Here is a 12,150-nt window from a genome sequence, read left to right as displayed (position 1 = left end):
AGTTAAGAGAGACATCATGTGTTCTATCGTACTAGTGATTTTAAGATGTGCATGTATATATTTAATTGTGTTGGGGAGACATTAATTTCAGTTACAGGTTTTGTTCCCTCACCGTCTTATGTATTCATCAGCACTGTCTTCTCAGTGCCTATCCGCAAGCGTTCGGACAAGCACTGAGTATATAGTATTTATGAATACACGTCGGTGTGGGGGTGAGTCCTGGAATTGACATTGACATACTAGTGATTGCTAGATTACTTTGTAAAATGTAATAATTATCCTATTCATCAGGCAAGACAAGTTGGCGTCCTGTATAGGTGAACATGTATTCTTTGACCTCACTGGTATCTATTCCACACATGGGTTTAGGGAAGTTATTCATCAGCAAGACAAGATGGCTGCCTGTATAGATGAACGGTATTCTCTGTCCTCACTGGTACCCATTTTCACCCATGGGTTAAGAGAGGCAGGAAGGCATGAAGTGACATGGAATCACATGTAATCACCACCTAGATTCGAACCCCCAACCCTATGATTATAAGTCACAAATTCTAACCACTGGGCCACACGCTGCTCGTTGGTATACCTTTAACAAAGGCAATTCTGGGAGTTCAATGTGAAATTGGAAAAAAAAAACTGTGAATTTATTTTTCTCTCTCCCAAGCCATATCTGCTTGCGTTCCCGGGAGTGCTGTGATGCCAGATTGCCCCTCAGACCTGTGTTTGACGGCAACGTGCGAGGGCCACCCGGATGCCCAGTGTAAAATAAGCCACTGTGGCACATGCCATACCGTCTTCTACGACAGCGACGGCGTGAAGCTGGACTGTCTGAATGAACCTGTTGTCCATGGTATGTTCATTGCACTTTTTTCTGTCCCTCAGAGAGGTGGAGCATTTTCTTCCTTAACAAATAAAAACTCACAAGCTTTGTGCCTGTTAAAAACCAACAAAATGCAATCTTTGTTTTGCCAAATTGTGCACAAGCGTTGGATTACAAGCCCATTCGTTGTAGTTCTTTGTAGTAATGTTTTTCAAGGACGAAAGTGTGTCATTTGTCTAAACTGCAGAGTTTTGTTGGGTTTATGTTAGTGGCTATCAGGCAGTGTACAGTACATTACAAGTGCCTTGGCAGCAGTGCTGTATTTGAGTCCATCACAAGTCCCTGTACCTGTAAGTCCATTGCAAGTCATTCCGTCTTAAGCCAATTCATGAGCCATTCAAATGAACTGTGACAAAAGTATTCTTTTGTCATCGTTCACCCTGTTACTTATGACTGGCCTTATGAGGGACTTGTGACTGGACTTGTGAAAGGACTTGAGATGGACTCGAGTACAACACTGCTTGGCGGGGTTTGTGCCATAGGAGAAACGTTCGTTTGGATTGAGAAAGAGATTTTGAATGGACAGACAAGGCATTCCTTGTGTTGACCTGAAGGAAAAAGAAAAAATTTGCCCATGTCCACACAATGTTCCCCATCTCTGAGAGAGGCGTAGAAGAATTGTGTGGGTAGGGTTATCAGGAGAGGAACACATGTAAGCACATCTGTGAGGAAATTGTGGTCAAAGATTGAGTCTTAATGAGTTCTGATGACATTTTTTTCTCATTTTTAAAAAACTACACAAAGATTAAGAAATGTCCTCACAAGGTATGCATGACAAGTGTGTGTGTGTGTCCTCACAGCGTCTTTCTTTGGCCCATATGATGTCTGCCTGGGATTGACATATTGATGTTTACAGCTTACTGGTAGAAACAAGTAGTTTGGGGACAAACCGTATTGTATATATCAGGTTTCAGAATTTCACAAGAAATTGAACGTTCCTGCCTGCCCGGATTTTTCAAAATCAAAGGCCAATGGGGGCTTATTTCGGTGAATGCCTGACAAGAAATGCACAGTCACTTAAAGAACTATCCGCGGCATAATTTTAATGGACAAAAGAATTTCTTCCTGGGGTGAGTTTAAGAATGGAAGGAGTGAAAGTGTCTTCTTCCCTTGAAGTGGAAACTCTTGCATGTACCTCTTGTCAGATGTTCAATTTCAAAAATTAAAATTGGACAGTTCAGCTGAAAGTTTGAGAACGAATTAAAAAGTGGATTCAAGTCCTACCACTAGTAACAAGATTGTAAAGGCACTCGAATGTCAAATAAAGTTAGGTTCATATGCAGAGGAGCGAGAACCTGTAACCTTTTGTGGCCATTGATGTGGTTTTATACGGTTACATTAAGGTTATTTTTACAGCTTTGAAAGTAAGGAAAGACGAGAGACTCTCCCCAAAAAATCACATTTCATTATTTATAAAAAAAAAATTGGGGGGAGGGGGCGTGGCCCATCCCCCTTTACAGGGGCTAAAATTGGTGAGTCTTGAAACTTTCTGCTTAGCTGCTAAAATACCATGCAAGTTTGTGGCTGGTTCCCAGGTGATATTTGCTTGACGCATAAAACCACTAAACATTTTCCGCCCACAAACTTACTATGGAGAGGGGTTTGGTGACAGCTAGGTCCATTCACATGTATACAAGCAATATTCTCCTTCCCTCCCTCCAGAACCCACCTGCTCTGATGAGGCGATGATGACTTGCCTCTTGTCTCCCTGTGACGCTGGGGCTGTCTGTGACGGGCACCCCGATGCTGTCTGCTACGTTGACTACTGCCACCAGTGTGAGGCAGTGTTCTTTGACAAAAGAAACCAACCGTTGGCATGCCGGGCCCCCCATGACATTACTGGTAGGTTTTGAATGAATTAAAATGGAAAACCCATCAGAAGGGGTTACGTTTATCACATAAGGTCTGTATCAAGCCGATGCCCTTCATTGCCTGGACTGATGGCACTTCCATGCACCTCAGTAGACTGATTGTGCCTGCCAGGTCACTTGACCAATAGTGGGTACCATCAAACATCAACAGACCCAATGGCAATATATATTTCAAGTGTTTTTTCCCAAAACTGAAGCCAATATTTGATACACAGTAGCACCCAGCCCATATCTGCAGTCTGTATTGCACCAACTGTCACCTTTCATTGTTGATAAATGATACTTATGACACCCTTTGCTATTGGAAGATGCTATGTTTGTTGATATTTGATACCCACTGCAGGTCACGTGACTTAGCAGGCGCAATCGGTCTATTGTACAGAAGTACACTTACATGTATTTCTGATTCAGTACATAGTGTCAGAAATTGATGATTATGTAGTAGATTTCACTGACATGAAGCACATCTCTGAGTTTCTTCGGTACAAGCTTGTTGAAAACCCACAGATTGCATTTCCTATTTGTCTGTTTGTGCAGTTTCCTTGTCAAGTAAACTAGGCAAGGCTGATTGACATACTTCAGACGATTGAAAAAGCGAAGCGACTTTCGTGTCACATATCATTTACAGTGATATTTGTTTGAGTTGAACTGTGGTCGAACTGTTGTGAAGTTGTGGTGCGAATAATTTATCCGACATCTCCAAATCGTGGAAACGTTTGCTTTCATGTCACACTGGAATGGGCCTTCCCACAGTCAAGTCGTTTTGTGGAGTAAAAATGATGCGGAATAATACTGCCAATTGTGTTGATTGTTTTGTTCCCAGAAAGGTGCGATGAAATTCACAACGTCGGTGACCATTGGGACGAGAACTGCATGACTTGTGAGTGCACCAGCGATGCGTTCATTGCCTGTGTACCCAACGAGTGTGGCGAACCACCTTCCCCTCTTCCTCTGAGATGTCGCTTGGTGAAACAAACCCCTGAGGAATGCTGCCCTTCCAAAGTGGTTTGCGAAGAAGGTGAGATAACAAGTGTCAGTTTGAGCCTCTTTTCTGAAACTTTAAAAAGTGTAGCAAAAATCGGCCCCTTTAACGTTGTACCGGCATTTGAGCAAGCGGAGTTTTATCCAGCCTACATGTAATGCATTGGTAATTGTTTGATTTTAACTATGAACTAAATTACCATATAGAACGGCAAGAACTAGACCTTATTCCCAGCCTCCATCTTGGAGTTAAAAGTCTTTCTTACCGTTGGACAGGTTTGGGAAAACCTTTTGTACTCATGTTGTTACAGACTTACAGTGACAAATACACATGTACCTCCATGATGGCCGCACTGAACAAGGTCTACACTCAAATGCAATCATTATGATAATTGAAACTCCAATTCACGGAGTTGATAATTAACCTATCAACGTAACAGAAGTTTCATACAAAAGCTGACTTAAAAAGTTTGAATTCAAGTGGGATTCTCAAGAAAAAAAATCACTCCACTATTGATAGAGTACTTTCATGTATTTTTTAACAATCTGATGTTCTCCATTTTATTTTAGCAATATCTGATTGTCCCGTGGGAGCATCCATTCCTCCATCCTGTCCGGATGACCTTTGTAACACGACCTGCGAAGGTCACCCAGAGGCCGTCTGCCATATCAGCCGATGCGGAGGTTGCTTCGCCAAGTTCTTTGATGAAGAGGACCAAGTGGTTCAGTGTGTGGGAGGTCTGGTAGGTAAGTGAACCCTCCACCCCACCAACCAAAAACACCTTGGGTTCCGTCCACCCCTGCAATGCACCCTTTGGAAATATTTACGCCGGCCTACAGAAGTGCTTGCGTCCATGGGCGTTGCCAGAATTTTTCTGGGGGTGGGGGTGGGCAAAGCACCCATAAGTAGCAGTTGGACAAATGCATTAGAGGGTAATTTTCTAGGTATTTTCCAGCAAATCATTGGTGTTTATCCCCTTTCGTCCGTTTTTCAGTTTCTAGGACATCTGTTCTTTTTTCCCTCTTTTATTTTCATTTTTTTGGGAGGGAGAGGGGGAAGTACCCCTTTTCCCCTACCTTGGGGGACATGTGGCCTCGTGGTTAAGGTTTGTAGCTTCTGATCATAGGGTCAGGGGTTCGAATCCAGCTGGTGGCAGCATGTTGTGATCATGGGCAAGTCACTTTACCCCTATGTGCCTCTCTCCACCCAGGAGTAAATGGGTACCTGTGAGGGCAGACACGGTTATATTTATCCGTTTTCACCAAAATAGCAGCATCAGGCTAGTATACTCCCCAGGGAGCTGAGATGGTTTCAGGAATGTTCAGATGATGTGAGCCCAATGTGCAGGGATTATGATAATAAGTGCGAAGAGACATTCCATAAATAGCTTTATAAGAACTGATTATTATTGGTAGTAGTACCTTAGAAAATAGGATTCACAGCTCGGAAACCCTTCACTGTCAAACCCTTTGAAAAAGCTGTTTTTAAACTTTTAACAGACCAACATGTGTTAGCTAGATTCTGTAAAGCCAGGACCCAGTGACTAGGCAAAGCTGAATACTAGAGATATAAAGGTGACGTTTGAGCAACGTTCTGATGAATCATTTCTTTTCTTGTCGCTGTTCAACATTTTCACGGTCTGTCTTTTTATTTTTTATCCAGAGGTGGAACCGAAATGTCCTGATGGCTCTCTACAGGCCCAGTGCCTCGTTTCCCCGTGTGAGTATGCCACGTGCAAGTACTATCCCGAGGCTGTGTGCCATGTCGACTACTGCCAGCCATGCGAGGCCATCTTCCATTGCCCCTTTAACAAGGAGCTGAACTGCCTAGAGAAAAGGAAAGAGGAGACAGAAGGTAGGTTTTCTGTTCAGTTGGCAGGAGGTGGTCAAACCTATTTCTCAGCATCCAAATTATTTTCCAGAAGTGGCCGGAAGAGAATGGATTCGAGATGAAGTCACATGTGTGTCGTAACCTATCAAAATGAGTCACAAGTCGCCAGACCCACTTTAGAGTTAAAGGCTTTTGTGCAGTTAAAATCAGTCGGAGGCTTCAACATTTGTCATCAAACATGTACATACAAAGCTTGGTTTTCATATGGTTGTAGCGAACACCGACGCCGTGCAAAACATCGAGACGCAGACAGTCGTGGAAGAGACGATGCGTGACATCATTCTGCCAAAAAATTAAACAAATGGTGTCTGAAACTTGGAAAATTTTAAAATGCCAGTTGTGATAAAGTATTTTCATATGAATACGTATCATCAGAAAGAAATCAGCAATGCTCTCTGTGTCTTTTTACGTCAACATAAAAATTAGGCTTAATGCCCATTTTTACCTAGATGCCAGGCAGAAGGAAAAGCTCAGTTTGCTCTTTCCCTAAGGCAAACTTCAATGAAAATGCTTGGAGAAAGGTTGTAGGGCTCATTTTGTGGGATCCTGTCCCAAATGTTCAGGAAGAACTTTCTGCCTTTTGAATCTGATATAATAAAAGTCATTAGATTGATAAGCCTATAAAGTGTAACATTTCCTGCCAAGAAGTAATGTTCTGGTCTGTTTGTTTCTCAATCAGTGATCCCAATGCTGGTTTGCTCCTTCCATTAGGCAGGTTCTGGTGTCAGTGAACCAACAACGGATCACTGATTGCGATCCAGATCCCCACAAATCAAACAGGTCTTATAACATCGTCTTCATTTCCTGCACATTCATCACATTTTTGGAACAATTTTACCACAGGGATTGCTTTGCTGTTGATTTAAGAGGGCCAATTAACTCTAGAATAAGGCTTATTGTGACACACTTTACTCTTGTTTTCTGTCTATTTTCAAATACTTGGCACCAGTTGGGGACCCTTTCATGTCCCAGGTGTCCTTTTATTCATCTCTGGTCTGGTTCCCCGTATTCAGAGTGTAAGGATGCCTCCAACATCAAACATGACGTGGGCGAGACGTGGATGGAAGGATGCAATGAGTGCACGTGCACGGAGACAGGCATCCCAGCATGCCGAGCTAAGACGTGTGACACTGGTGAGGATGGCTGCCTATCCATTCATTGTGGGCTACCAATTGTATTAATGGGGCTTTTGGTCATTTAAATTGGTTGTATTTGGAAGACCTCAACTTGAATGACTTTGGAAGTACATGAAGAAACAATAGAAATAACTAGTAAAACTTAACATGAAACAAATGAAAACAAAAACAGTTGGAAAACAAAGTACAAGTCAGTCCGAGAATCTTAAGTGAAGAATTTGTGAAGTCACATTCAAATGTGCAAATTTGGTTAATCCAACCTTATAACCCAACCTCAAACCCAACTAAAACTATTAGCCCCAATCCAAACCCCCCAAACCCCAACCCAAAATCCAATCCACAAATTAACCCGAGTCCTAACTCCAAATCCAATCCCAAATCTAGCACTAAACCCAACCCAACCCAACCTCAAACCTAGGCCAAATCCAACCCCATGACAATAAGCCATTTGCGAGTTAAATTTGAATAAAATCTGGTACACGGAGTTATCTGATTGCACATAACCTTATAAATTGTTATAACAATTTGAATTCCCCAAACTAAAGACACTGTTGCTATACCTCGTGATTCGGGGCAAGCTTTCGCACAGCGACCACCATCTCTGGAATGGACTAGTTCCTTTGTGCCGTTCTTAAACATTGAGAACAGTGTATTGTTGCAAGGCGTCTCTCATGTAACTAAGCAAAAGCTTGCCCCGAATCAAGAGGTATAGCAACAGTGATTTTAGTAAGGAGAATTCAAGTTGTTATGTTCACGCAAGTTTAAAGAACTCAGTGTACCAGATTTGGGTCAAAGTTAGTTCGCAAAAGGCTTATTGACCACATCCTAAACCCAACTCCAACCCAACCCCTCACAACGAAACCCAACCCCCAAACCAAACCTAAACCGAATGCAAACCCCAAATTAACACACCCCAATCCTTTAAACCAAACCCCAAACCTAGCCCACAACCTGTCCCCATAACCTCTGACCCCCCCAAAACAAAAAAACAAATCCTAAATCACAACTTCCAAACTTAAACTAGGGTTTCCGCAGCCTGGAAAAGTCATGGAAATTTGTTTTCATTTTCTAGGCTGAGAAAAGTCCTGGAATTTTTTTAAAATGACTTAAGTCATGAAAAAGTCACAGAATTTTTCAAACACTGTGTGTGATTTCTATTATCAGAAATAAGTCCATAAAATGCGTGATTTCATTCACAACTTTAAAAGTCTGAATAATCCAAGAAATTGCACTATTGGGTCATGGATTTTCATAATTTGGTCGTGGAAAAGTCATGGAATTTAATTGTCCTTTAGGTGCAGGAACCCTGTTAAACAAAACAGAAACAAAACATGGAAGGACCAATAATTTTTTTTCTCAAACCTCCACCCCCAGCCACCTGTGAGGGCGGTTACCGTGTGGGTGAGCGTTGGCAAGCAACCTGCATGACCTGTGAGTGTTCTCCATCCCTCACCCCTGTCTGCATATCCCACGAGTGTGGACAAGCTCCGCCCCTCCCTGACAGGTGTTACTGGGCCAAACAAACACCCGACGAATGCTGCCCTTCCAAAAGGGTCTGTGAAGAAGGTAAGGATTGACTCATAAAAATACAGTCAGATTTTTACAATTGGTCTTTAGTAATTTGCAATTCTAGTGGAAAATTTTGAAAATGACTTTTTGTTAACTGCAGTATTTGGAAGGGATTCCTGGCCATGCCTCCAAATAAACTGGAACACCATTACATGCAAGCCCACAGAGCAATTGAAGGATTAAAGAAAGAAAGTAGTCAATCTTGTTACGTTGTGAGAAATTCTAAGACAAGTTGCATGGGAAAGCCTACAAGTTCAGGTAGAGAGTGAACCAGGGTAACAGTAGTGGAAAATGTATGATAGTTGCTGGCACGAGATGGGATTGAATATCCAAGTTGAAGGGGTTGAAAGTTTTGTGTATGATTTGATTTTTTACCCCAGCTATATCAGCCTGTTCCGAAGGGTCCTCGGTTGCCCCATCCTGCCCAGACACACTCTGTGACGCACCCTGTGAGGGTCATCCAGAGGCCACGTGCCTCATCAGCAGATGCGGCGGCTGTGTGGCAAAGTATTTTGACGAGAACGGCCAACGAGTTCAATGCGAGGGAGGACCAGTGGGTAAAGAGACAATCCCATATCCAGCGTTATAGTCAAATTTGCCAAAGAGAATTAGAAGCCATAATAGCGGCGCCTTCCCGTTAAAACGCAAGTGGTACATGTGCCTTAAATTCCTCTCTGACAAGTCTGGTTTCGTGATTTGCGAAAGTGTGTGAGTGCGTTCAAGTTAAGGCTTATTTGTGAATGTGATGGCCCTGCAGAAAAGGCAAATCCTTGAGTTTGTCTATGGTCGCGACTGTCACAAGTCCTTTCACAAACTGCCTCACAAGTGACAGGGTGAATACTTTTGTCACACTTTGTCTGAATAGCTTGTGACTTGGCCTAAGACTGAATTACTTATGGTGGACTTGTTAATGACTTGGAGTGACTTGTGGTGGACCCGACTGTGCATATTTGATATATCAAGCCTTACTTCTTTGACTTCACCCCTGAAATTGATTATCGGTTCCCAGCTAGAGCATTCGTTTCCAGGAATATCAAATACATGTAATATTTTAAATGGCTTCATACGGGCAATTGAGTTATGTCATTATTCCTGATTACATCTTTAAACATTTTGGACACATTTTCAACAGAAACCTTACCAGAATGTCCTGATTGGTCGCCCCCAACGTGTCTCATTGTGTTTTGCGAGCTTGCCGAATGTGAGCGTTACCCAGATGCTGTGTGTCACACTGACTACTGTAAACCCTGCGATTTCGTATTTTATGATGATCATAACCAGAAACTGGACTGCTCCATTGAAGGTAAGGTGGATGAAATTGGTTCGTCCAAATTATTTCCCACTGAGATACAAGTTTGTTGTTGGCTGAAATTGTTTTGGTTACAGTGGCCCAAGGTGATCTTGTTTTTTTGGACATACAGTATACACTCATAGCCTGTCATTGAGGTCAGTAGCGCACATCTATGCACCTTGAGGCCTGTAAGTGACCAGAAGGGAGTTCTATTTCCATTGGTCATTTAGGACCCTCTTCTGGTCACTCAGATGCCCAAAGAGCAACCTATTAAGCACTTTTCCTGTGGCACCCCCAAATAAAGAAATCCTCCCCCAAAATCTCTCCCAAACCAAAAGCCCCAAACCTTAACCCTCTAAACTCAAACATGGAAGGACTATTTTGTTGTTAAACCTTCAGCCCCAGCCACTTGTGAGGGCGGTTACCGTGTGGGTGAGCGTTGGCAAACAACCTGCATGACCTGTGAGTGTTCTCCATCCCTCACCCCTGTCTGCATACCCCACGAGTGTGGACAAGCTCCACCCCTCCCTGACAGGTGTTACTGGGCCAAACAAACACCCGACGAATGCTGCCCTTCCAAAAGGGTCTGTGAAGAAGGTAAGGATTGACTCATAAAAATACAGTCAGATTTTTACAGTTGATCATTTTCAACGTGCAATTTAATTCTCATGAAATACAGCAGAATGTTAAGAAAGTGATTTTTTGGTTTGGAAGTCATTGTTTAAGCCCATTTTGTGTCATAATTGATTTTTTAAAACTTTTGTGCTCTTTTTCTCACATCATTTCCCAAGGTGAACTGTGATGCTTTGTAATACTTCATTATAATAGTCTCCTATTTCAAATGATAAAACAGAGATTTGGTTTTGCTTAATAGTAATAAATACCTGTTTTCTCAGATTTGTTTTGACAAAGGTTGGTAGTGTCTCTGTCTGGGAGTCAGATTTGTTCAAGTCAAGTTGGATTACAACTATCTTTCCTAGTCAAATCAAATACAAGACAAAATTCCAATTCGAGTCTGACTCAAGTCGGAGTCAGCAATTCAAGTCAACAGCACTGGAAACCAGACATCTCAGTGAAGGAATAGTAATCCTGACTAAAAGTCTTAAAGTTTTGTTTATGACCCTTTTTCCACTCCAGCTATATCAGCCTGCCCAGAAGGTTCCTCGGTTGCCCCTTCCTGCCCAGACACACTCTGTGACGCACCCTGTGAGGGTCATCCAGAGGCCACGTGCCTCATCAGCAGATGCGGCGGCTGTGTGGCAAAGTATTTTGACGAGAACGGCCAACGAGTTCCATGCGAGGGAGGACCGGTGGGTAAGTGAAGAAACAATGCTATATCCAGTGTAATGGTTGAGACAATCACAAGGGCTTTCGAAACGGGCCTCATAATTCCCCTCACAAGTGACAGGCCGAATGCAATAGAAAGGAATACTTTTGTCACACTTCATCTGAATAGCTTGTGACTTGGCCTAAGACTGAATGACTTGGAGGGACTTGTGGTGGACTTGACCACCCATATCTGATATATCAAGCCTTACTTTTTGATTTCACCCCCTGCAGTTAATTATCAATTCCTAGCTACAGCATTTGTTTCCAGGAATATTGTATCAAATGATGTTTAAATGGCTTCAAATGGGCAACTAAACTGCATCAAATTATCTTATTCCTGATTACACCTTTAAACATTTTGGACACATTTTCAACAGACACCTTACCGGAATGTCCTGACTGGTCGCCCCCAACGTGTCTCATTGTGTTTTGTGAGCTTGCCGAGTGTGAGCGTTACCCAGATGCTGTGTGTCACACTGACTACTGTAAACCCTGCGATTTCGTATTTTATGATGATCATAACCAGAAACTGGACTGCTCCATTGAAGGTAAGGTGGATGAAATTGGTTCGTCCAAATTATTTCCCACTGAGATAGAAGTTTGTTGTTTCCTGAAATTGTTTTGGTTACAGTGGCCTTAGGTGATCTTGTTTTTTTGGACATACAGTATACACGCATAGCCTGTCAGTGAGGTCAGTAGTGCACATCTATGCACCTTGAGGGCCTGTAAGTGACCAGAAGAGAGTTCTATTTCCACTGGTCATTTAGGACCCTCTTCTGGTCACTCAGATGCCCAAAGAAGGTCCAGACGTTCAGGAGTGACTGAATTATTTCAGTCCATATTTGATTTATAACACACCTGTGTCCAAAATGTTTCATGAGAGAAACTTTTTGGTGATTTCTGACTGAACTGTTTTAACACAACCATGAACTTATATGCAGCACAATAATTACAAAAAAAACCACTTCCAATTTCCAAGATCAGTTTTTAATTTTTATATATAAGTGTACTGTAAGCAGTCAAACCTTTTGGGAACAGTGCTCAATTGGGCACCATAATAAGGAAATTGCATGTTTTCGGTGCACTGATGCACATTCCATGAATTAGGTTATATCAGTAAACCCCACATGATTGTGTTTCAGCCAACAAGTACAATGACCATGAAGAGGTGTGTTAATTATGAATTTAATTGTAATACATTC

At 42.3% G+C, this 12,150-nt stretch overlaps 1 protein-coding gene across 19 annotated transcripts in view; it reads left to right on the top strand.

The window, feature by feature from the left end:
* The window catches only part of LOC110990153 (uncharacterized), a 52,003-nt gene that overhangs the window by 14,144 nt on the left and 25,709 nt on the right, over window positions 1-12,150 (top strand). For 15 of the 19 annotated variants that reach the window (XM_087130033.1, XM_087130029.1, XM_087130028.1 and 12 more), the window contains 12 exons: window positions 665-850; window positions 2,543-2,722; window positions 3,575-3,769; window positions 4,303-4,479; window positions 5,396-5,587; window positions 6,637-6,756; window positions 8,134-8,325; window positions 8,709-8,885; window positions 9,461-9,631; window positions 10,019-10,216; window positions 10,757-10,933; window positions 11,326-11,496. In XM_087130033.1, the coding sequence (XP_086986159.1) occupies window positions 665-850; window positions 2,543-2,722; window positions 3,575-3,769; window positions 4,303-4,479; window positions 5,396-5,587; window positions 6,637-6,756; window positions 8,134-8,325; window positions 8,709-8,885; window positions 9,461-9,631; window positions 10,019-10,216; window positions 10,757-10,933; window positions 11,326-11,496 (2,136 nt within the window). The remainder of the gene's footprint in view (window positions 1-664; window positions 851-2,542; window positions 2,723-3,574; window positions 3,770-4,302; window positions 4,480-5,395; window positions 5,588-6,636; window positions 6,757-8,133; window positions 8,326-8,708; window positions 8,886-9,460; window positions 9,632-10,018; window positions 10,217-10,756; window positions 10,934-11,325; window positions 11,497-12,150) is intronic. The other 4 variants (XM_087130025.1, XM_087130037.1, XM_087130041.1 and 1 more) reach the window with 4 other exon arrangements.

Source organism: Acanthaster planci, linkage group LG19 (genome assembly GCF_054643075.1).
Source record: "Acanthaster planci isolate LZ-2023a linkage group LG19, COTS_SCS, whole genome shotgun sequence".
NCBI lineage: Eukaryota > Metazoa > Echinodermata > Asteroidea > Valvatida > Acanthasteridae > Acanthaster > Acanthaster planci.
The sequence above is the reverse complement of the archived record's forward strand: the minus strand, read 5'-3'. Positions and strand labels throughout refer to the sequence as shown.